The 21,455-nt window shown below is 44.3% G+C and overlaps 2 protein-coding genes across 2 annotated transcripts in view; one reads left to right on the plus strand and one right to left on the minus strand.

The window, feature by feature from the left end:
- Positions 1 to 7,164: 7,164 nt before the first annotated feature.
- kif26bb (kinesin family member 26Bb) overlaps positions 7,165 to 21,455 on the minus strand; it is a gene marked incomplete at both ends in the record, with an annotated part of 30,938 nt that continues 16,647 nt past the window's right edge. The window contains 7 exons of the mRNA XM_084082170.1: positions 7,165 to 7,376; positions 7,900 to 8,050; positions 8,765 to 8,940; positions 15,305 to 18,608; positions 18,999 to 19,155; positions 19,425 to 19,578; positions 20,172 to 20,379. Of these exons, the coding sequence (XP_083938296.1) occupies positions 7,165 to 7,376; positions 7,900 to 8,050; positions 8,765 to 8,940; positions 15,305 to 18,608; positions 18,999 to 19,155; positions 19,425 to 19,578; positions 20,172 to 20,379 (4,362 nt within the window). The remainder of the gene's footprint in view (positions 7,377 to 7,899; positions 8,051 to 8,764; positions 8,941 to 15,304; positions 18,609 to 18,998; positions 19,156 to 19,424; positions 19,579 to 20,171; positions 20,380 to 21,455) is intronic.
- LOC311063821 (guanine nucleotide-binding protein-like 1) lies at positions 10,083 to 11,888 on the plus strand (the record flags this gene model as incomplete). Its single annotated transcript, XM_084083432.1, has 1 exon — positions 10,083 to 11,888. One exon carries the CDS (start codon positions 10,083 to 10,085, stop codon positions 11,886 to 11,888), a length of 1,806 nt encoding a protein of 601 aa, XP_083939558.1.

Here is a 21,455-nt window from a genome sequence, read left to right on the forward strand (position 1 = left end):
ACAATCAATATCAATATTAGCTATAATATAGATAATATTGATATTGATTGTATGACAATTGAAATATTATTTGAAAATGTGACCTGGTAAATAATCAAACATATAGGCTAGAAAACAACATTGAAGGTTATTACAAGCACAAGCACAGGTTTTCTATATTTATATTTATCAAGGGAGCCACAATATTATTATAGAGTATTTGAATATTTTAGAAAGTATGATTATTATTATTATCATCATTATTATTATTATGTACTCCCACCACCTAATCCCTACATTGTTTTAAACATTTAAATTAGATTAATTGTTTTCACAATGTAACCATCTCACAATGGTGCCATCTCCTGGGCAGATCACTGGGCAGATAACTGAACACTGCTGCTCACTGAGCAGTGGGCACTTAGACCAGGGATCGGCAACCTTTTTGACATGAAGTGCCATGTTTTTCTGGTACTCAGCATGCCAAATCAATATTAAGTTTAATACATTTTTTCTTCTTCTTTTGAAATATTTTCATCTGAACATTGTAATGATCATTAGACTCAATAACCCCCCTATCTCCTACCTAGACTCCCTCCCCAGTCAGAGTTCAGAGTTTGAATGAATGTATAATTATATTGTGCAGGATGTAATTTACATACAGATGTGGGGGGACTTTATTTAATTGACTACATTTAAAAAATATGTACATGTTTACCAAACCTCCTCTCTCTCATACTTATGCCAGCGTGCCAGTGATCACCCTCCCCTGAGCCAATGTTGGCACCTGTGCCTGAGGTTGCCTACCCCTGGTTTAGACAGACTGGATTACGTAGAAAGCTCTTTTTCCACCACAGGTACTGAGTGGCATTACAACTTGAGTTGGTCCCCGATCGCTGCTCAGTGGCTGCTCAGTGCTCCTAAGTAGTTAAGCTGGCTCAAATTCCTCCACGGGGATAAATAAAGTACACCTATTTGCTTGCATTTGAGAGATCTGGCAACATATTTTAGCTTTTCCCTTCGAAAATTTTCGAATTTGATTTAAGGATTTTAAAAGCCTTAAATAGCAAAAATAAGATGTTCTCTATATTTATCAAGGGAGCCACAATATTATAGTATTTGAATACAAAAAGAACATTATTGCTATTATTATTAATATTTTTCTTTATTATGCAAGTTTTTATTATTATTATGTACTTTCACCCTATCCCTATATTGTTTTAAACATTGAAACTAGATGAGGTGTGCTTGATACACATTTCCAGCAACTAAAATGGCTTCAGACATTGAACATCACAGGTGGGTGAGTGTTTTTTAAATTATTTTGACTACAATGTATTCAGCTGCAAGGGTCTAAATGAAACCATTAGCCTTTGTGTGTGTGTGTGTGTGTGTGTGTGTGTGTGTGTGTGTGTGTGTGTGTGTGTGTGTGTGTGTGTGTGTGTGTGTGTGTGTGTGTGTGTGTGTGTGTGTGCGCACGCGTGCGTGCGTGCGTGCGTGCGTGTGTGTGTGTGTACTGCCCGCATGCATGTCAGTGACTTTGTTGGATTTCAAATGAGGAAAAATTAGGAACTAGAGCAGAAACAGGAAGGTAAGGAGCATCTTCCAGTTGTGAGAGTGTGTGCATGTGTGTGTGCTTGCAAGGCTTGTGCCATGATGTGCCATATGTGTGTGTCATGTGAATGTCCATTTCTCTCTCTCCCCTTCTCTCTCTCTCCTGGTCTTTCTTTGTATGTAATGAGTCAGACTTCCTAATGGGGTTGCTGCCTTTAGCGATGAACTCTGGTTGACGTCTTGGCCTTGTTACGACTCCACAGGAACCCATCAAGCTTCAGAAGCAGCTATTCAGTCATAATAGGAGGATTTAGATTATTGCTCATTCTGTACATGAGCTGTTCTCTGTCTCACACTAACTAACTGGGTTTCCATTCAATCCTTTTGAAAATATGACACATTTCACTAGTCACTATTCACACCCACACACACACACACACACACACACACACACACACACGCACACACACACGCACACACACACGCACACGCACACGCACACGCACACACACACACACACACACACACACACAGGCACAAGAGCAAGTATAGCATAACAACTTTTATTTTATTTGCAAGTCAAAGGGATGCACAGTTTCAGTTTGAAATGTAAAGACATATTTAGAGGATGTGACCATGTGACACTTGGAACAGTCTTTTTTATAAACAACAACATGCTGACAGAAAGGATCCCACTAAACAAAGAAATGGTCAACTAATTCCTACAACCCAGTTAAATCTTGAGTGTTAATTTCAGGATTGTACTGTGTAGTTTGGAAACCATTGGTGAATATTGCTGTAGGATGAGTGAATCATAATACTCCTGAGAGTCTGCTCAGCTCTACAGGTTCAGCACATGGGTTCCACCCTCCTAACGAATCATTTAACCGCACATGAGCATCCATAACTCGTTCAGTTCTGATTGGTCAGGTGCTGGTCCTTATCAGCACTTAAATAGTGTGCCACAGCCAGTTTGTTCACTTTGTCAGAGCTCTCCATTTGCCATGATGGTGGCTTGGCTCAACTCAGGGTAGGCTGAGTTTTTGGCATGGTTGTATCATATGATTATGATGGTGTCAGTTGTACATAGGATTATGATAGTGTGAAGTGTTGAAAAAACTTAAAGGAGCACTTCACCCATTTTCAACCGTATCCTCACTAATGCTCATTTTAACATGGCACAATTTCTGTCTACTCACTCTGTCTCATTGGTGATCTGTGGACAGTAATGGGAAAAAAAGTACCAAATATCATTGGTAGGCAGGTTTCTGAACTGTCAGCCCTAGTCTGAAACACAGACAGAAATGGTATACCCTTGAGCAGTATTGAGAACTATACTTGTATGAAGATTGAAAATGGGTGAGGTGGTCCTCAAGTGTTTTGTTTTTTTGTTCTAGGAGTGTCCTCCTGGTTGTGCTGTCATGTGATGTTAGCAGTTATCCTTGGACGAAACAAGGTAAACATTTGAGGATTTTGCACACAAGTGTAAGTGGCTCTTGTTAATGCACATTTTGAATGATATAACAAGTGTCTATACCTGTGTCCTAGGTTTAGATCCTACCTCTGATGGCAGTGGTGATGATGCTACCATTAAACCAAGATCAAGCTATCATGGCACCAAACTTGCCTCCCCCAAACCTGAGGGTCGAAGACAATTGTTCTACAACAAACCTGCTGTTCGAAGGCCACCTGCTGTGGGAAAAAGGCCACCAGTATACTCTGACCCTAGTTCCTTTGGCCCAAAAACGTCAGGATCATCACCAGCTGCTCCTGAAGGCTCATCTCATGGCTCTACCAATACCAGCTACGGCGCCACACGACCCTCCATTTATAATCCCGTTTCTAGCCCTGTAGAGACTGGATTTGTGGAGAGTTCATCTACACCTGCCTCGGAAGGCTCCTCTCTATCAAGTGCCCCAGGCTCATCTAAACCAAGTGCCCCTATGTCAGGTAACCTTGTGCTCTGCATTATGGTTTTGCAAGAATTTCTACATGCGTCTCGGGTGGAAACCTTGTATGTCCAACATGTTACTTTTCAGGAAATGGTGGGGGGGGGGGGGGGGGGGGCTGTGTGCAATGGATTCACTGTAAGCATTATTTAGTCTCCAGCTCTTAATACTTTGCATTGGTTAAATATTTCAGGAATGGCAGATCTACAAGCTCACAACGTGCAAAGCGCTGTGAGCTTGTAGATTGTCTATGCGTGAAAATAATGCGTGAAACTCTTGTAGACAAAGGGTGTTAATTTACCAAATTACATAAAGTTAAAATATGGAGATATAAGGTTTCTGCCCACAGCAATGATAAGCTACTGTAGTCAGGGTTTTTAATTTGTGATCAGATTTGCTATTGAAGCCATTGATTCTAGAATCTCAAATGTGAAGTATGTTTAGTTGCATGGATGTTTAGCAAATGAGTCTCCAAAATAATTGTCTTAATGCTTTCTGCTCATAGAATTCCCCTGGCATGTACAACCTCATATGCTCTCTTCCCGGAAGTTTCCCAGAGGTTCTGCTACAAGGCAACCATCTCCTATCACCTCTAGGTATGGGAGCTCAAATCTAGGTCCTCGTCAAACTGCTCCACGGTATCAGGCAGGAGAGGGAGCCTCTGAGCAAGGTACCTATCAAATATTAATTTAATTATTTTTTATTTAAGTCTGAGTTGAGCCTAGTGTAGCTAAATTCTGGATGTGTATGGGATCAAGTGGCATGCAGCAAAGATGGATGGCTGGTCTCTGTATATGTATGTCACAGCATCTGTATGTATTTGTTGACCAACACACCCTCAGCTTTGGAGAAGGTCTATTTCCCAAGAGGAGTAGCTATTTTGTTGTTCAACAAAATAGCTCAACTGTTCAACATGACTAAACTGCATCATGAGTTTGTCTGGCTCTGTAGGAAAAAATATAATTATCCCTAACACTTTCTGCTCATAGACTACTGGGCTGATGCACCTCCTATCCTCTCGGCGCCCCAGGAGTCTTCCAGAGGTCTTGTTGCCCATGTGAGCCCACCTGCTCTCCAGCCAGGAGAACGCACCCATCTGGAGGGAGTACATGAGCATGGGAGCCATGAGTCAGAAATGGAAGATTCCGGCCAGCCAGTACATACTCATCCTAGTGTCCTCTCTGAACTAGAGCCTGCTCCTGGCCAACCTGAACCATCGGCTAGTCTATCCAGAGGTTTTGGAAGAGATCCTATCGTGGACATGTTCCTGAGGGGCTCCTTCCCTCCAGGTGTTATCTCCCACTACAGCAGAACCTTTGCGCAAGGGAGAGACCACTGGGAAGACTCGTACTATCAAAGGGACCAAGCCCCTATTGGTCCAGACAAGCCAATCCAAGCCCCTAGTTATCCAGTCAAGCCAATCCAGACCTTTTTGAAAGACACTGGGTCTTCTCAGCAGCAGTCTAGCCAGATTGAGGAGATCTCTAGCCAGATGGGTTCGGGTTATGAGACTGTGGAACCTGGCCACTTTGACGGCTATACAACAGACGTGGGGGAATATGGAGCTGGTTCTTGGGATGAATCTGGCTACTCTGACGTTGGCTATACAACAGATACGGGGGTCTATGGTTCCCAAGCTAACCCTGGCTACTCTGACATTGACTATACAACAGATGTGGGGGACTCTGATACTGGTTCTCAGGCTAACCCTAGCTACTCTGGCGTTGGTAGTACAACAGATGTGGGGGACTATGGTTACTGGGATGAACATGGCAGGTATCATTCTCCTTATAGGCCTCATGTGCAACCGGAACCTGTTTTGCCACCTCATGTGCAACCTGAACCAGTTTTGTGGAGCCCACGTTTTGTAGGAACAAAGTCATAATGGAAGCAGGAAGGGCCACCATTATGTTAATTTTGTCATAATATTCAAATGGTTGGCTACTAGCTACAGACTCAATAAAGCTTTTATAATGGAGTTGTGTTTTTCTTTGCCTTTGTCTAGTCAGTCTGTTGCTAGCCAGATCACATGTACTGAACAAACTATTGATTACAATGAGTATTTGCATAGTAATTACCATATGCAGTTACAACTTGCCTGATACGACTGTAAAATGCACTTTTCATTTAGATCCTAAATGTGTGAAGGCTTTTTAGAAACTAAATCATGTTTGAGAAATGTGTCAAATTTGTTAAGTTAGAATTCTTTCATTCCTTGAGTAACTCTCAAACTAATTCCTACTTTTACCACTGCTCATTGAAATAAGTCAAATGCCTACCAAATGATTTAGCAGAGAATGCTCTGGCACTGTAAACGATAGAAAAATGACAGCATAGGAGCCTTTGAAATATTGTGTACATATACAATAAATACTCAACCTCAAGTTTCAGAAATTACAATGGGATCTTCCTCACTGCACCTTTCCTTATTGGAAAGGTTTTTTACTGTCAGAGTTACTTCAATATACAAACATATTTTTCAAGTGGTGTTCAGATTAGCACCATTATAGTATACAAAACATGGTTGTGGAGGTAGAATAACACCCGTTTCAATACTTAATGGGGAAATGAATGGCCAAACATGGTCTTATTCCTTCAATTGCTTAAAAGTCCTTTGTTGCAAATTTGCAATGATAAAATAACATTTCATTAGCTGGACATAAATGTACAGTAGGTCTGTTACATAGTCATTTAGTAAAAGAAAATGTCAAAATGCTTTCAACAGATTTACTTTCTGCATATGAATGAAACGATGCAAATTAACCTATTGATCCACAGTTTATCAATGAACGCTACAAAGATGCCTGATCACTTAACCACTTACAACTTCAAATAGCAAAAATATCTACAAGCTTACAACATAGCATCACAAGTTCACAACGCCTTGTGAGATTGTAGATCTGCTATTTTCACTGAATGTCTGCTTATTTTTGATGAATGTTTGCGTATTATGAGTTTATGACATGACTAGAATAGTGATGCTAGGGTTCATGTGGTTAAGGCTAGCATAACGAATGTGTTCACATCAAGGCTTGGTAAAATTGTTGCATGGTAAAAAAAACAAGCTATTTTTAAGGTGGCTCAATGACAAATCTAGAAATCCTTCCACGTTGCCTGTTTAGCTAAACAGCTGCATCTTAAAAATGTCATGGTATTCCTTGAGCTATCTGATGATATACTGTAGGTGAAACACATCAGCATTGGCCTTTGCCAACTCTGAAAGGTCAGGCACACATTGAATTTGTGGGTAAGGGACAGTGGAAGGATCAAATAAAAAAAAAGCTGCGAGACATTGGAGCCACTTGGAATTGTGGGACAGAGATTAGATTGGCTCCATAAATGCTAAAACTCCATATGGCATCAACTCTGACATTTTTTAAGGCCCCTGTCAACCCAGGGCCCTTGGACTCCTAACTCAAATCCTACTGGGCATCGGTTCCAAGAAGTTGACAGCATTTGGTCTATTTATCCATTGAATCCTCAACATGTGGTTGTGGAGGAGGTGGCAAAATTGCTGGGGAGACGGAGGTACTGTGATTCCATTGTTGCAAATAGTTCAATAGCATTAGCAGATAGGTGAGTATACTTGGTGCAAGATAAAAGACAAAAGGATGCTGGTATACCTCCTATTCCTGCATTTATACACCGTCGCTCGCTTACCCCTCATCAATGGTCAGAGAACTCAGATTCCCATAAAGCCGTGATGGTCTGGTGCAGTTCGCCGTCGTTTCTTCTGTCTTGGTCGTGTCTTCTGTTTGGTGGAGACGTCGAAGCAGGTGACCATCATGACATTGGCCTTGCAGAGGTTCACTCTGTGCTCCAGTCGAGCTGTCACCACCTCCAGGGCTTCCAAGTGCTCCAGGGAATCTACCTCAAATGTCTGCCACAGGTCAACTGCAGGAGATGTCAGTTATTACAACAGCAATGGCAGTGCTGTCTACAGGCTTTCAATTCTAAACTGGCTTTCAAGCAATGTGCAATAAAGTAATGCATGCCCTCTAGCTGACTGATGGAAAGCTGAATGTACAGTAAAGGAAGTGAAATATAAAACATCTGTTCTGTGATGTGTTGTCCCACACTGTCCGCAGCATAGAGTGCTGTTATTCTTGTCCTGTGTCTCAGTATGTAATGCTGCATTGAAATACTGTATGTGTCAGCAATGTTCCTGCACCATTAATGTCACAAGACAGATTCCTGTACACCCACTGAATTTGATGGAAAACGTCATTCTGCTTATGATTATAAAGGCAGTATTTGTGCCATCTAGTGATGTCATTGTCACCACACTGCTGGTTTTACTTCAGTGTTCACTCAAAGACTGTACAATGTGCATCTGTATTTTCAGCTGAACAGATTTAAGAAAGATTAAAGAAAAAGCACAACAGCTGCTGTCAAACTGTGACTTATTGGTACTCACACTCTTGGTTCCATGTAGCAGGTTCTAGCATCAGGTTCTGCTTGGCCTGGTCCAGTTCCCTCTTCAGGTTGTTGTACTTGGCCCGAACCTCTGTGATCCTCTGCTGACGGTGTTCCAAGAACTTCAGCTTGGCACTGAAGCACAAAGGTCCCTGTAACAAACACACACACACACACACACACACACACACACACACACACACACACACACACACACACACACACACACACACACACACACACACACACACACACACACACACACACACACCATGTTAGGTGAGGAGGAAAATTCATCCAGTTATCCAAGGCCAGTCTGTGATTGTATTAACCTTATTGTGTTCAAACTGGGGACCATCTACAAAGGTTAATGCATGCACGTTCTTCAAAAGGGGAAAGAGAAAAAGAGAACATTCCATGAAGCATACCAATCCCACACTACTGCGCTGCTACTGCTATTACTCCATTTACTGATATGAGTAAACAAATTATTTATTTACAAAGATGCTTTTTTATTTATAATGACTTTTTAAAAGGGAATGGCATCATAATCATCATCACTTGACCTGAAGTAGTACACCCCCCCCCCCACACACACACACACACACACACACCTCTAAATAATATACAATTTCAAAACTAGGAGATAATTCTTCCGATAAAAAGTAAGAATAAGTTTAAGGAAACAGGCCTGTTGATGGTGTGGAGGTTAAGATTTCCACCTACAGACCCACATGAGTGTATCCTTAACCGGAAAGCCAGTGCCTTCCTCCTGCATCTCCTCTTCATCATCTCCCTCTCAGCTTTCCAAAAATATCCATCATAGGAAAAGAAAGAAATGATAGAAGACGTGAATGAACAGGCACCTGTTTGCCAGCAGTACCTCCTCGTCTCTGCAGCCTTTCCACATCATCGATCTCGTAGACCGTGATCTCGTAGGCCTCTGGGATGCCCCGCTCCCCCCAGCGTGACCGTGGACCGCTGGCCGAGCGTCTCATGGACAGGGGCGTGTCGTGGGACAGGCGTCGCTGATGGGGGCCAACTGGAGTGTGATGAGGTAAAAAGAGGGAGGGTGGACATTTTCTTAACCACATAATACTTAATATATACTTTGTCCTACGACAAACAATGAAAATCTACACATTTTGACATTTTCAATTTAGAAAATTTGCCCAAAATAGGGATGCTAGAGAAACATATCAAAAGCAGAGACAGGATCAGTCCCAACAAATCAAACCTTGGTTGTGGGCTTTAGTGAATACTAGAGGTTCGCTACACAGCCCTACGTCGCACTACCGATCTGACCAATATGTCTATGTCGTAGTGTTGGGGCCTTTGTCAGAGTACCTGTTGTAGCCGTCTGTCTGTGTCCCTTTTGTGCCCATATATGGAGATATCTGTATCTGTCAGTCCTTGTCCTTTTATGCCCATATATGGAGATCCCTGATGTCATCAGTATATGCCGATATTGGAATGCCCATATATGGGCATATTGGTTGGATTGGCGGTTCTGGACAACTGGATATCCGAACTACTCGGCGGTGGGCACCACGCCGAGTTTGAAGTTGGTCGGTCTCAAATATGCACATAAACATATATGGGCATAGCGGTCAGATTTGTGGCTCTGGACAACCGGATCTCTGTATCTGTCAGTCCTAGCTGATGTCATCAGTATATGCCCATTTATGGGCATGGCCCGCTTTTGCCCAAAAATGGAGCATACTTATTTGTTTGCGGCTGATGCCATGACGACACATTGAGGTTAGACAACACATGGGCGTAGCTGCATTGGTAACTCCTTATATGGTTATGGTTGAGTCAGAGTGACATCAGAAGTCCGCCTGCCCTCCCATTAGCCAAATTGAATATAGGATACTAGCCGGGTACCCAGCGTTGCTGGGTTTTGCAAATTCTATGATGTCATCTATGTCATCAGTACCCTTTGTTGTAGTACTTTGTGCAGTACCCATTGTCAGAGAACTCTGTATCTGTCTGTCTGTCTATCTGTGTCGCTTTTATACCCATGTATGGAGATCCCTGATGTCACCTACTATATGACGTAATAATACTGATGTCATAGGCTGGTCACATTATGATATCATAGAGTCCATGGAAATAGCAGTCCATATCACAGTAGATACCCAGGTTACAGTTTCAGAAGTGAAACGACAGCAAAGTAAAATCATGCATCGGAAAAAGCCATTCAGCAATAAACAGAAGAAGATACAACTGCAAGAGAAACGGGAGAGAAAGAGAGGTGACACAGGCTCAGGCAATGGTCCCAGCAGCCACAATGCCAATGATACTATCAGGAGAATAAACCAACAGCCCTCCAACAAAGACGGCAGAAACTCCAACAGGTTTAAGCTGCACTTTGAGAAGGAGAATAAAGGCGAGGTGGAAAGCAGATTGAAGACAGCCAGAGAAAAGGTTCTACAGCCAGTGTCCGACAAAGAACTTGAGGTGGACATTGATGATATCTACCCCTCTGAGAAAGGACTTGGTTTACCGAGGAGGCCAACTTGGAGTTATGACATGAAACGCGAAGAACTGCTGAGGGAAGAGGAGAAGTCCTACCGCGACTACCTTAAAGACCTGCACACCAGAAACCCACCCGGCTCTCTCAGCCACTTTGAGCACAACCTGGAGACATGGAGGCAGCTGTGGAGAGTGTTGGAGATGTCTGACGTGATCCTGTTGATCGTGGACATCCGGCATCTGGTGCTGCATTTCCCTCCAGCTCTGTATCACTACATCACGGGTGAGCTGCACAAACAGGTGGTCCTGGTTCTGAACAAAGCAGACCTCTGCCCCCCGCCGCTGGTCGTCGCCTGGAAACACTACCTGGCCTCCAAGTTCCCACACCTCAACACTGTGTGTTTCACCTCCTATCCCGGAGAGCCATACAGCACAGCCCCCCAGAAGAAGTGTATGAGGAGAAGAGGTGTCAAGGCTGGAGGTCCAATAGAAATCCTCAAGGCCTGTCAGGAGATCACTGCTGGTAAAGTTGACCTGTCCAGCTGGGAAAAGAAGATCCAGAGAGACTCGGTCACCGAGCAACCTGACGGGGATCAGTCAGATGAGGGGGTGGAGTCTGTGCTGATGGAGCACCATAGTGACGCTGCCATGAAGATGAGCAGGCCAATGCGAGAGCTCTACAAGGACGGGGTCCTCACGTTAGGATGCATAGGCTTCCCTAACGTTGGCAAGTCATCGGTGTTGAACAGTCTGGTTGGGAGGAAGGTGGTGAGTGTGTCTCGAACCCCAGGCCACACCAAATACTTCCAAACGTACTACCTCACCCCCACAGTCAAGCTGTGCGACTGCCCTGGACTCGTCTTCCCCTCCCGTGTCAATAAACAGCTACAGATCCTGGCTGGTATCTACCCGGTGGCTCAGGTGCAAGAGCCCTACACAGCAGTGGGATACCTGTGTGAAAGGACTCCCTTCTTGTCTGTGCTGAATCTCAAACACCCTAGCCTCCAGGACGTACCGGCACATCAACGACAACAGCAGCAGGGGGCGCAGAGCTGGACTGCTTGGGACGTCTGCGAAGCCTGGGCAGAGAGACGAGGCTATAAAACGGCAAAGGCGGCTCGCAATGACGTTTACCGGGCTGCTAACAGCCTCCTAAGACTGGCCATCGAGGGGAGACTGAACATGTGTCTCAGGCCACCTGGATACAGTTGCCTCAGAGAGAGCTGGGAAAACCACCCCGACCTGCCGGAGATAATGGCCCTGCTGGGGCGGACAGTGGACGAGGAGCATGGGGAGGAGGAGCATGTGGAGGAGTCCAGCTCCGAGCCAGAGGAGGTGGAGGAGAGGGACAGGGATGCCAACGATGCTGAATCTGATGACGATGATGAGGATGAGGATGGGGACGATGACAACGATGACGATGAAGGGTTAGGTGGCCTGAGGAGGAAGATTGACACGCTGTCGTCATGCCACTCCTCCAACATATTCGAAGTCCTTCAGGAAAACAACTGACCACACCTGATGGATGTGTACCATACGGATACTGATTTCTCAGGATCCGTGAGCCCATCCCAATTTCCATTTGGCATCTGAAGCTCTCACCTGAAATCTGGGACCATTTTGTCTATTGCTCTCCGAGTTATGCCCTGGACAGAGATTCAGCTCTGTCCGACCGCCGGCCGGCCAATCCCAGCACTTGTTTTAGCCTAATTATTCATAAAACCCCAGACCACAGAAAATCCACTGAATGTTCAAAGTTCAGGTTTTTGGGGTATAATTGAAGTCATAAACCCCCCCCTAAAACTAAAACAATTTAAACTAGAAAATGTGCTCCTCGGAGCACAAGTCTCCGCCAGCAGACCCATGCTATTTTAACCAAAGTAAATCACTTACCCTATCTTTAACCATAGTTTTCTAGAAATGTTCTGTGATGGATGATGGATGAAATGATGGATACTCTGTCTATAGGCCATGACCCATGTCCTATAGACAGAGTATCCATCCTATAGCCATGATGACCCATATCCTATAGCCATAGATTAGAACATCTAAGGATTAGAACATGTTAGCTTGGCTAACATGTTCAATCAGCCAAGCTAACATGTCCAATGTTAGCTTGGCTGATGGCACTGATGTCACTTCAAAACATGTAAACAATGTTTTGAAGTGACACACCTATTTATAGGACTTTATTTCGTCATGCGTCTCGCTAGCCAATCAAAGCACACCCTTTCAACATATTGTCACGTGTCACGTGAAGCTTGACCAATGTTAGCTTGGTGGACACACGGAAGGACGAGAACGAAAACAATAGTCTCCTGGCGGAGACAAAAAAAGGAAAATGAATTTCTTAAGACCTTTAAAGGGCCACTGTTGGAGAGTGAGGTAGTGTTGCCCTGGACACGGAAAAGCACAGACCTCCACAAGGACATTGGATTGATACATTCCCCTCCTACGCCCCTTCCCCATTTCCCTGCTCTGATTTTATTAGTATTAGGTTGAATAAAAGAACACTGAAGCCTTTGGTTTGTTTGATAGTTCACACTACTGTATAACATATGTTCACCTATAATGACCTGGTGTTCACGCTTTTCTTCCATCCAATCACGAAAAGAAAAACATCATCTAAAGTTCAGAATAGATGTTTTTCTTTTCGGGATGGAATGAGTGGGATGGAAGAAAAGCATGAACACCAGGTCACTGTTGCCTCTGAGCCCAAAAAAGCCATCAAGACATTTAAGAGGACAGAAAGGGACTAGGCTTGCCGGTTTCCACCACAGAGTCAAAATACCACTAGCTTATTCATTATTCATGAGACTCATCTCTTCCAGACACGAGACATCTGTGTCTTTCTGAATTGTGCCCCTGGTGGTTATGTTATGGGAAAGTGGTCAGTATGAGGACTGTACGAGGAGGGCTGGATTTGCTGGGGGGGAATCCATGCAGGGCCGGAGTGGGACTCCAAATCTGGCCGGGAGATACACGCCCACCCAGGCCACCCTGCGCGCGCGCAGCGCGCGCCGATTTTTTCGGGGGGCCCTTTTTTTGGGGGGCCTTATTTTTGGGGGGCCTTACAAAAGGGGGGCCTTTTTGGGGGTTAAAGGTAGGGGGGAGGCCCGCAGCTGCACTGAGCTGCAAGCAACACTGACTGCATTGAATTGAAATTTTTTTTTTTTTTTTTCAGGCAGGCCACTAGAGGGCAGGCCACCGGGAATAGTCCCGGTCCTCCCGACGGCCAATCCGGGCCTGAATCCATGCCTCTGCTTTTGGTATCTCCCTCTGGTCATTCATTTTTATGCGATATGTTTTGCTTCTGATCAGACTGAATTAAACACATGCATTTCCTTTTGGGAAATGTAGACTGTCTGATATGTTTGATATTTATGTTTGATAATGTCACAATTTAATTTAACCATTCAAGTAAAAGTGTATGGTAACCACATTAACCCTGATGTCCCTATTTTGGGCAACATTTGTAAAAATACATAAATAAGTAAAATAAAATAAAATAGCAAAAATAGTAGATCTACACGCTCACAAGGCGTCACAATGCGACGTTGTGATCTTGTAGATCGGCCATTTTTGCTATTTGTCGTGGTTAACAAAATGTCCTGTTTTCTTTTACAAATTGAACCCTGAGTATGACCATAATAAGGTGTACAGGCGGAACAGGCTTTATATGTGATCTACAAGTGTCACAAAATTAAGCTTTCCTGTCCATCCCTAAAAGCAAATAGACACAAGTTGCAAATCCCTGAGATCAAAAGAGATTATGAAAGTGCTCTAGTTCTCGTTATGATCACAATGGCTTAATATGCAGACAGAGGCATTTTTAACATGAAGTTCAGCCTGAATTTAATCAGCTAAGTAACAATGGACTAAGGTACGATACAGTAGTAGGTGAATTGTGTTTCGGAGAAGCTCTCATTAAACCTTCATGCTAAGCTCTTCTTCATGCCTCCATTAGGAAGTTATCACTGTGTTCACACTCATGTTTTGGGGAAGAAAATCAACCCTATTATATTAAAAGCACCTTTGTTTATTATTCCATTAGCATGTGTTGTCATCGGGCTCATATATTAATTAAGTGACCTACTGTGCTCTCAGTCTTTTAATCATAGTGAAGGTATGAATCTGTGCCACCAATAAACACCACAGTAAAAAGTTGTGTGGCCATGCATGCGACTACACAATGAAATGACAATGAGTCGCTAAATTCACTCAGTGAGTATATTAATCTAGATTACGTAAAATAACAGAGAAAAGGCAAGTAAACAGATTAACTTGCACATTTATATTCTCTGCCTCTTTCCCCAATTTCCTGTCTTTCTCCACAATACTAAGAGGCAGTAATCTCTTTATTAATATTTGAAAGAAAACGAAAATTGCTTCCTCCCTGCAAAATTATATGACGTACCCATCTTATCGGATCTAACCTCTTCCTTTGTCTTATTTCCCCCTGGGCCCTTGCTTTAAATAATCTGTTGTGTTTTGTGTAAGTAAGGCTACAGTACAGTTTGACCACAGAAATTACAGTACCTCACCCGCGGCTGCGTGGTGTTATACAAAACAAAACAGACCGCAGATGTGTCTGATTAAGACGGTACAGCGGGAGAGTATAGGAGCCATGTATTGTTAACACCACAACAAATGTTTATGCTTCATTAATACACCGTCATACGACAATGTTGCATGGTGAAAATAGCCCGTCTCAAGCTCACAATACGGACGCGGACGCGATTCGTTGTGAGCTCGTAGATGGGCTATTTTCACCACGCAACACCATCATCGTATAACAAAGTATTAAATGGGGCTTAAGTGGTTAATCAATTAAACCACACCAAACACCATATTGGTCCGGGGTGTTTTCTATCATTCTTCTGTTCCTCCAATTCTTGGCATCTAAAAACAACTGGGATTGTTTTTACCTGTGTTTCCTCTCCTCCTGGACATCCGCTCGCTGCGGGCCATGCTGAGCAGGGACGCGCTCCTGTCGCTGACCGAATCTCTGTTGGTGGAGGTTGTGCTCCCCGTGGCTTCGCTGTCCCGCACCAGGCTCTCGTAGCCACTGCTCACCACGCTGTTCCTGTTGGGCCAAAGCAGCGACGTCTTCCCCATGGCTGGGGGCAGATCACCGCTTAGCACGCTGGTGGTCTCACTGGCATGTCCGCTGAGATGGCTGGGCGTCTGGGGGGCAGTTATCCGGCTGTAGGGCGAGGGAAGGAGTTGATGGCTTGTAGATGATGAATGAGCAGAGAGTCCGTCCTCTGGTATTGCAGAGCTAGTGGCCAAATTGTCCAGTCTTCCCAAGCTGGCGCCAGCTTCTCTGTCCTTCAGAAGGTCAGAGAGCCGCCCACTCATAAACCCCTGTATGGGAGATCTAGTGGAAGAACAGGTCGAGCTTTGGCTCGGAGTCCGACAGAGAGAGTGAGAGGACCAGGGAGGAGAGGACAAGGAGGAGCCCGGGCTGAGGCTTTTCCCATCCGGAGAGAGACTGGCACTCCTGTGGATGGACTGGTGCAAGCTTTTGGGGGAGAAACTGGTGTTTTTGGTGCTGGGTGCAGATAGCCGGCGGACTTTGGGGCTAGCCATCTTCAGTTTCCCCACTGCAGAGAGCTTGAAGGTGGTGCTGGGATGATGGCTTGGATCAGCCATAGGTCCAGACCTAGGAGTCCTCCTTGGGCTCCTACTGACCCTGGGTAAGGTAGAATCTTCCTCGTAATATTTATTATAACTCCCTGTCAAATTCCCATCATAACTCCCCTTGAAACTCCCCTTAGAATTCCCTTCACTACTGCCTTTGGAACTTCCTATGGAGCTCCCTTTTGAACTCACTGAGGTGGTGCTTCCACCTCTATTCAGACTTTGGTAATCAACCGGGGCTCTACCATGGGAATTAGTCCTGCTAGTCAGCTGCTCTAGTTTAGCACTGAAGAGCCTGCTACTCTCCTCCATGGGTGAATTCAACTTCCAATTCAAACTATCATGTTTCATGCTTAGACTTAATGTTTCTGTCAAAGATCCATTACCCTTTCTATTTGGGCTACTAGCCTTTCTATTCGGGCCACTAGTCTTTCTATTCAGGCTGCTATCCTCTTGCTTGTACTCCACGCTGCATTTCCGAGGTGGGGACACAAGGCTGCAGTAGTTACCTGGGGGGTGCCGCCTGCCCAGCCCTCTCTCCAGGGTGGCCCCTGGGCTGCATGATGATGTCAACCTCCCTGGGTCTTTGTGGTCGTCTGCCATATGACTTTCCCTGCCTCTCTCCTGGTGGTTGGCGTTGTGCCAGGCTCTTGGCAGACTAGCTGCCTTAAGGGCGTTAGCCTCAGTTGCTAGGCAGCCAGGTGATACAGCAACATTCCCGGGGGCATTCCTGATAATTTTGCGACTGACTTCTCCCCCCAACAAGCCCCTTGATGCGTTAGCGGGATAAACATGCTCTCTCCCTCTGGGATGGCTCCTGCTGTCCGGGTTTTTGTGCCTCGTTCCACTGGCTTTGTTTTTGTGAACCGCTGTGTCTTCAAAGACGGGTAAGTCATGGGAAATTTGGCTTGACGATGACATAGACTCATTGTCTGACTTCTTATCAGAATCTTTCTCAATATTAATAGCCACATTGTCTGCCTCGAGGGGCTTCTCATCTTTTGAGCACTTATGTTTATCCTGCCTGGGTTCAGGTAATGCCTTGTCTCCTGAAAAGTTATCACTAGAACTCCCTGTTTGTTTATCACTCTCAGAATCACAATCACTAATGGTATCAATAAGCATGGGATTTATAAATGAAGGTAAGAACCTCTGTTCCATTCTCAGTTGATGAAGTCGCTTTTGACTGCTGGTGTCGGTCGACGTGGCCTGCCTGTCAGGTTTCACACCCAAGTCAGAGCATCCTGCCACTACAGAATCGTCACTGATGTTGCTGATGATTCTTATTGGCTGAGAGGTGGCAGAGCCTTGGACACGAACTGGTGTCTGGACAGTGTCACACACACGAATAATGTTGCCTCCCCGCCGTCCTCTCTCAAGCACTCCACTGATGGTCACCTCCTCCACCATAGTGAAAACTAACTCATCTTGACCATTCTGGTCCAAGGGCTGTTGAACAGTCACTGTAATAGTGGCTTTCATTTCTTTAACTTCCTGAGGTAAGATGTCCCCCAGTATGACACTGGCAGCCAGGGAAGGAGTTGAGCAAGTGGAGGATGTGGGAGAGAAGAGGGCGGGTGATACTGGAGAACTTTTGCCAGCCGGCGAGGTCCTTACTTCCGATTTCAGCCAATCTCCCCCATCTGAAGTCCCCTGGCTTCCTACGGGTTGAAGCGCAAGAGCGAGTGGTGCAGGTCCGTCACCCTTTTGAGTATCTATGTCACAGTTCTGAGAAGAAAGGCTGTTAAGTGAATTAGGAACTACAGCGTTAAGCAAATCTGGGGGCTTGGCTTGACATATTGTGTTCATGTGGGGTATTTGGTTGGGTGGATCCTCACTGGAGCTGGCTGCACTGCCCTCCTCGCAGTCATACAGGCCTGAGTCCTCTCTCTGAAAACTGTCTCCGGGGAAGACGCCGTCCGTGAGTTTCTCACCAGCAGACATCTGGGTGGAGCTAAACTCCTTGGTCAATAACAGTGCCTGTGACGTCAATGATGATTCATTGTTTGTCCGTTTCGCTGACCCACTCTGGGGTTGTGACTTATTTGCGACGACATCGGTTGAAGGTTCATTTGACAGAACCCTGGGGACCTCAGTCGCTGTCTCGCTACCGTCGATGCAGCCCAGGCGCTCTTGGAGCTCGGCAAACGTGTCGCACTTGAGGCAGTCCCTCCCGGGGTGCTTAGCGTCCGGTTTCAGAGTCTCAACCTTCAATTGCAGGGTTTCGTCTTTCTTTTTTTCTCCCAACAATCTGGGGATGCTCAAAAGTTCCTTAAGCAGAGCAGCGAATTCCGGGTCGTCCGTGTCTGTCTTACTAGGGTGCAGCGATGGGATGATGGGGACGAACTCAGGTTGGGCCAGCGATAGGACAGAGGCACCGGGCCGGACCAGACCGTTGGAGTCTATGTGGATGACTGTGTCGCATGACTGGTCGCTGACAGAGCGGTCGTCTATATCACCAGCCAAGCGGAGGCGAGGGATGTCCACATCCAACTCGCTGGCAGAGTGGAATGCTCGCAGGGACAAAGAGCGAGGCCCTGTCTTTTCTCTGCTAAGACTCCGGCCACAAGGAGAACACGAAGTGGATTGCTGTTCAAATGAAGAGAATGGCATTGATTTCTGCATTATTAATTAAGCATACATTGGGTCTACAGTTATCTTGGCTCATATGCTTTGGGACATACAGTAGGCTAAGCACATCTAGTAGATTGCAAATAGTAGAGGCAGCAAACAATGGATTCTGTGTGTAGGCTACATTGTAAAATCCTCAGTGTTAGTTTAACTCCACAAATAATTATTGGTCAGTACTGTACAAACTCAAATACATAATACACGGTCACAGGTAAATACGCAAATGAATGAAAAATGGATTGATGAACATTTACATGAACTTTGGGAGGAAAAAGGAACAAAAAGGCCATGACACACAAACTGTAGAATGCAGCTAAATGCTGTTGAGCAGCTAATGGATATACATACCTTAGACCTCTTCTGTTTCCTGTGGATACGAGAAGCCAGCTGAATAGTGGGTATGGTCTGTAGAAGGTATCGTGGTGAATCAGACACCTGGGCAACCACTGTGGTATGGCTGACGTGACTCAAAGACTCTCGAAGGAGCATGGTTAGCTTACTACCCCTGTAAAAGACATACCACACAAACATAGATATGCTATTATCAAGCACTAGTAATTATTTCCATCTCAAAAAAGCTAAATCCACCAGTTTAAAATTCTGTGTAATACTGTAGTTGTGCATTTCATACTTCATCGTAAAACGTGTCTTGTGAAAACAGCCAATGTACAAGCTAACAATGCGATGTGGTGTGAGCTTTTAAATCTTTTTTTGGAGAATGTTTGAATGTTGAAAATTAGGGGGGCAGGGGTAGTTAAAAACCTAGATTCTTACTTGTTTGGGATGTGTTTATGGCCACCCAGCAAAGATAAGATAACAGGACCCAGTTCAGGATTAGGAAGCCCACTTCTGACATTGGTTGTTTCGTGTATTCCTTTCACAATGGTACACACATCTATCATGGTCAGCCTGGTAGGACCACGGGAAACTAAAGACAGAAATGAGAGAAGAGTGAGAAAGGAGAGGAGAACAAGGAATGAAAATTATAATGCATCACTTTGTATTTGAGATAGATTTCACAAAAAAATACACAAACAAATGTTCAGACTGGCAGCCCAAATCAAATTTTTGGATTGGAATCAGATTGGAATCAGGTTTTTATCTGAACAGCAAAAAAGAAAACATGGAAACAGATTTTTGCAAATCAGATGTGAACCACTTTCCTAAGTGGTTTGAAATGCAATTCAAATCTGATTTCTAAAGATGTGTTTTAGTCTGGACGTCACACTCTGACACTGAAGCCTGATTTATACTTAATCGTACAGTCGCATGCTATTTTTGGCAAGCGACACCGTCATATGACAAAGTATAAGTAAAGAATTACTCACACTTACGTTGTTATGTTGTTACTTCATTAAACAATACATAAATGGTTGTACATATAGGTCAACAGTGTCTGAATACACCAATCCGATCTGATCGCTTGCAAACAACAGTGTGGACAGTCAGTCCTAAAGACTGGATTTGCCTATAGTCTGAACAAAGCCTAGGATATGACCATGTGTCATGTGTGCTTGCAACCTTTGCCAGTGGCGCTGCTTTCTAAGCGAGGGGGCTGGACATGGAGGGTGAAAAACATCACAGAGACGCGGGGCTGTGCTGGGGTGATGTCATCGCCCGCTCCACCTCCGCCCATCTGGCTGCCACGGAGACGCGATGCGATGGCAGCATCCAGGAGAGACGCAGCCCGCTCGGGGGTGGGGGCCCTCACCACTCTGTGGTTACGGAGCTGTGAAGGCAGAAGGGGGGAAGGGGTTAAGTGGAAGAGGGGCAGAATCACATAAATAGTGCATGTATCGAGGCGTGAGAGGGGTGTGCCATTTTCAACCCATCCATGTTGTTTTGGAATGACACATTTTCTGTATAAGCATGTGCCGATATAATAATAATCATTGTCGTGTTATTATATTGATATTAACGTATTTTAACAGAATGTGTCAAAAAGTGACAGAAGCTATAACAAATTGCCTAAATAACACAATGTGTTCATCACTGTAAAAACATCAAGCCACATAAACAGGGAGCCATAAATTATATGAAACATGAGAAACGATCATTAATTGAGGTGAGGCACTTAACGTCATGTAGCACAAAGTCGTTACTCAAAAAACATCCAATGAAAGCATTTCAAGTGGCGAGAGCATTAGGACTCTACTCTTATATTATAATATAGGTTACAGTTCAGCTACAGATGGGACATGCAGGATGTCCCATGAATAGTGCATGGGACAGTGGCAGACGTATGTATAAATTATAACACAAGTCAGTTTATGCACCATCTGTAGCTTATTGTCTTATGATGCCCCACCCAATTATGACAGGATACTTGACTTAGCAATGAAGAGGGGGCAACTTTATAGAATAAATAAAACACTTCATAATTACAGAATGTTGAATTTTGTCACTGTCGGGCAGAATCCTTGTATATTCATATTTTTTATGTTTTTATGTTTACTCATAAATGAATGCCCTATTTTATACTTACGTCGCATGACATGTCGTATGACAGTGTCATGCAAAAGTAACGATCTACAAGCTCACAATGCATTGTGTTTTTTGCCTATAATGACAAAAAGCACACTATGTTGAAAGGGGTTAAGTCTGTGGGGTTTATAAATATTTAACAAATGAAAAGTAATAAATTAATAAGAGCTTGTGAATAATGGATCCATTAGAAAACATTTCCTGAAAAGGGTTTTGGACAAGGTTTCCACAATGATAATTGTTTTCTCTTCAAGATCGACCGTGTTGACTGAGTAGATATATAATTCTGTTTTACGATGGTCTTATTGTTTAACAGTGAAA

This window comes from Gymnoscopelus microlampas, assembly GCF_963454915.1.
Source record: "Gymnoscopelus microlampas genome assembly, chromosome: 16".
Lineage (NCBI taxonomy): Eukaryota > Metazoa > Chordata > Actinopteri > Myctophiformes > Myctophidae > Gymnoscopelus > Gymnoscopelus microlampas.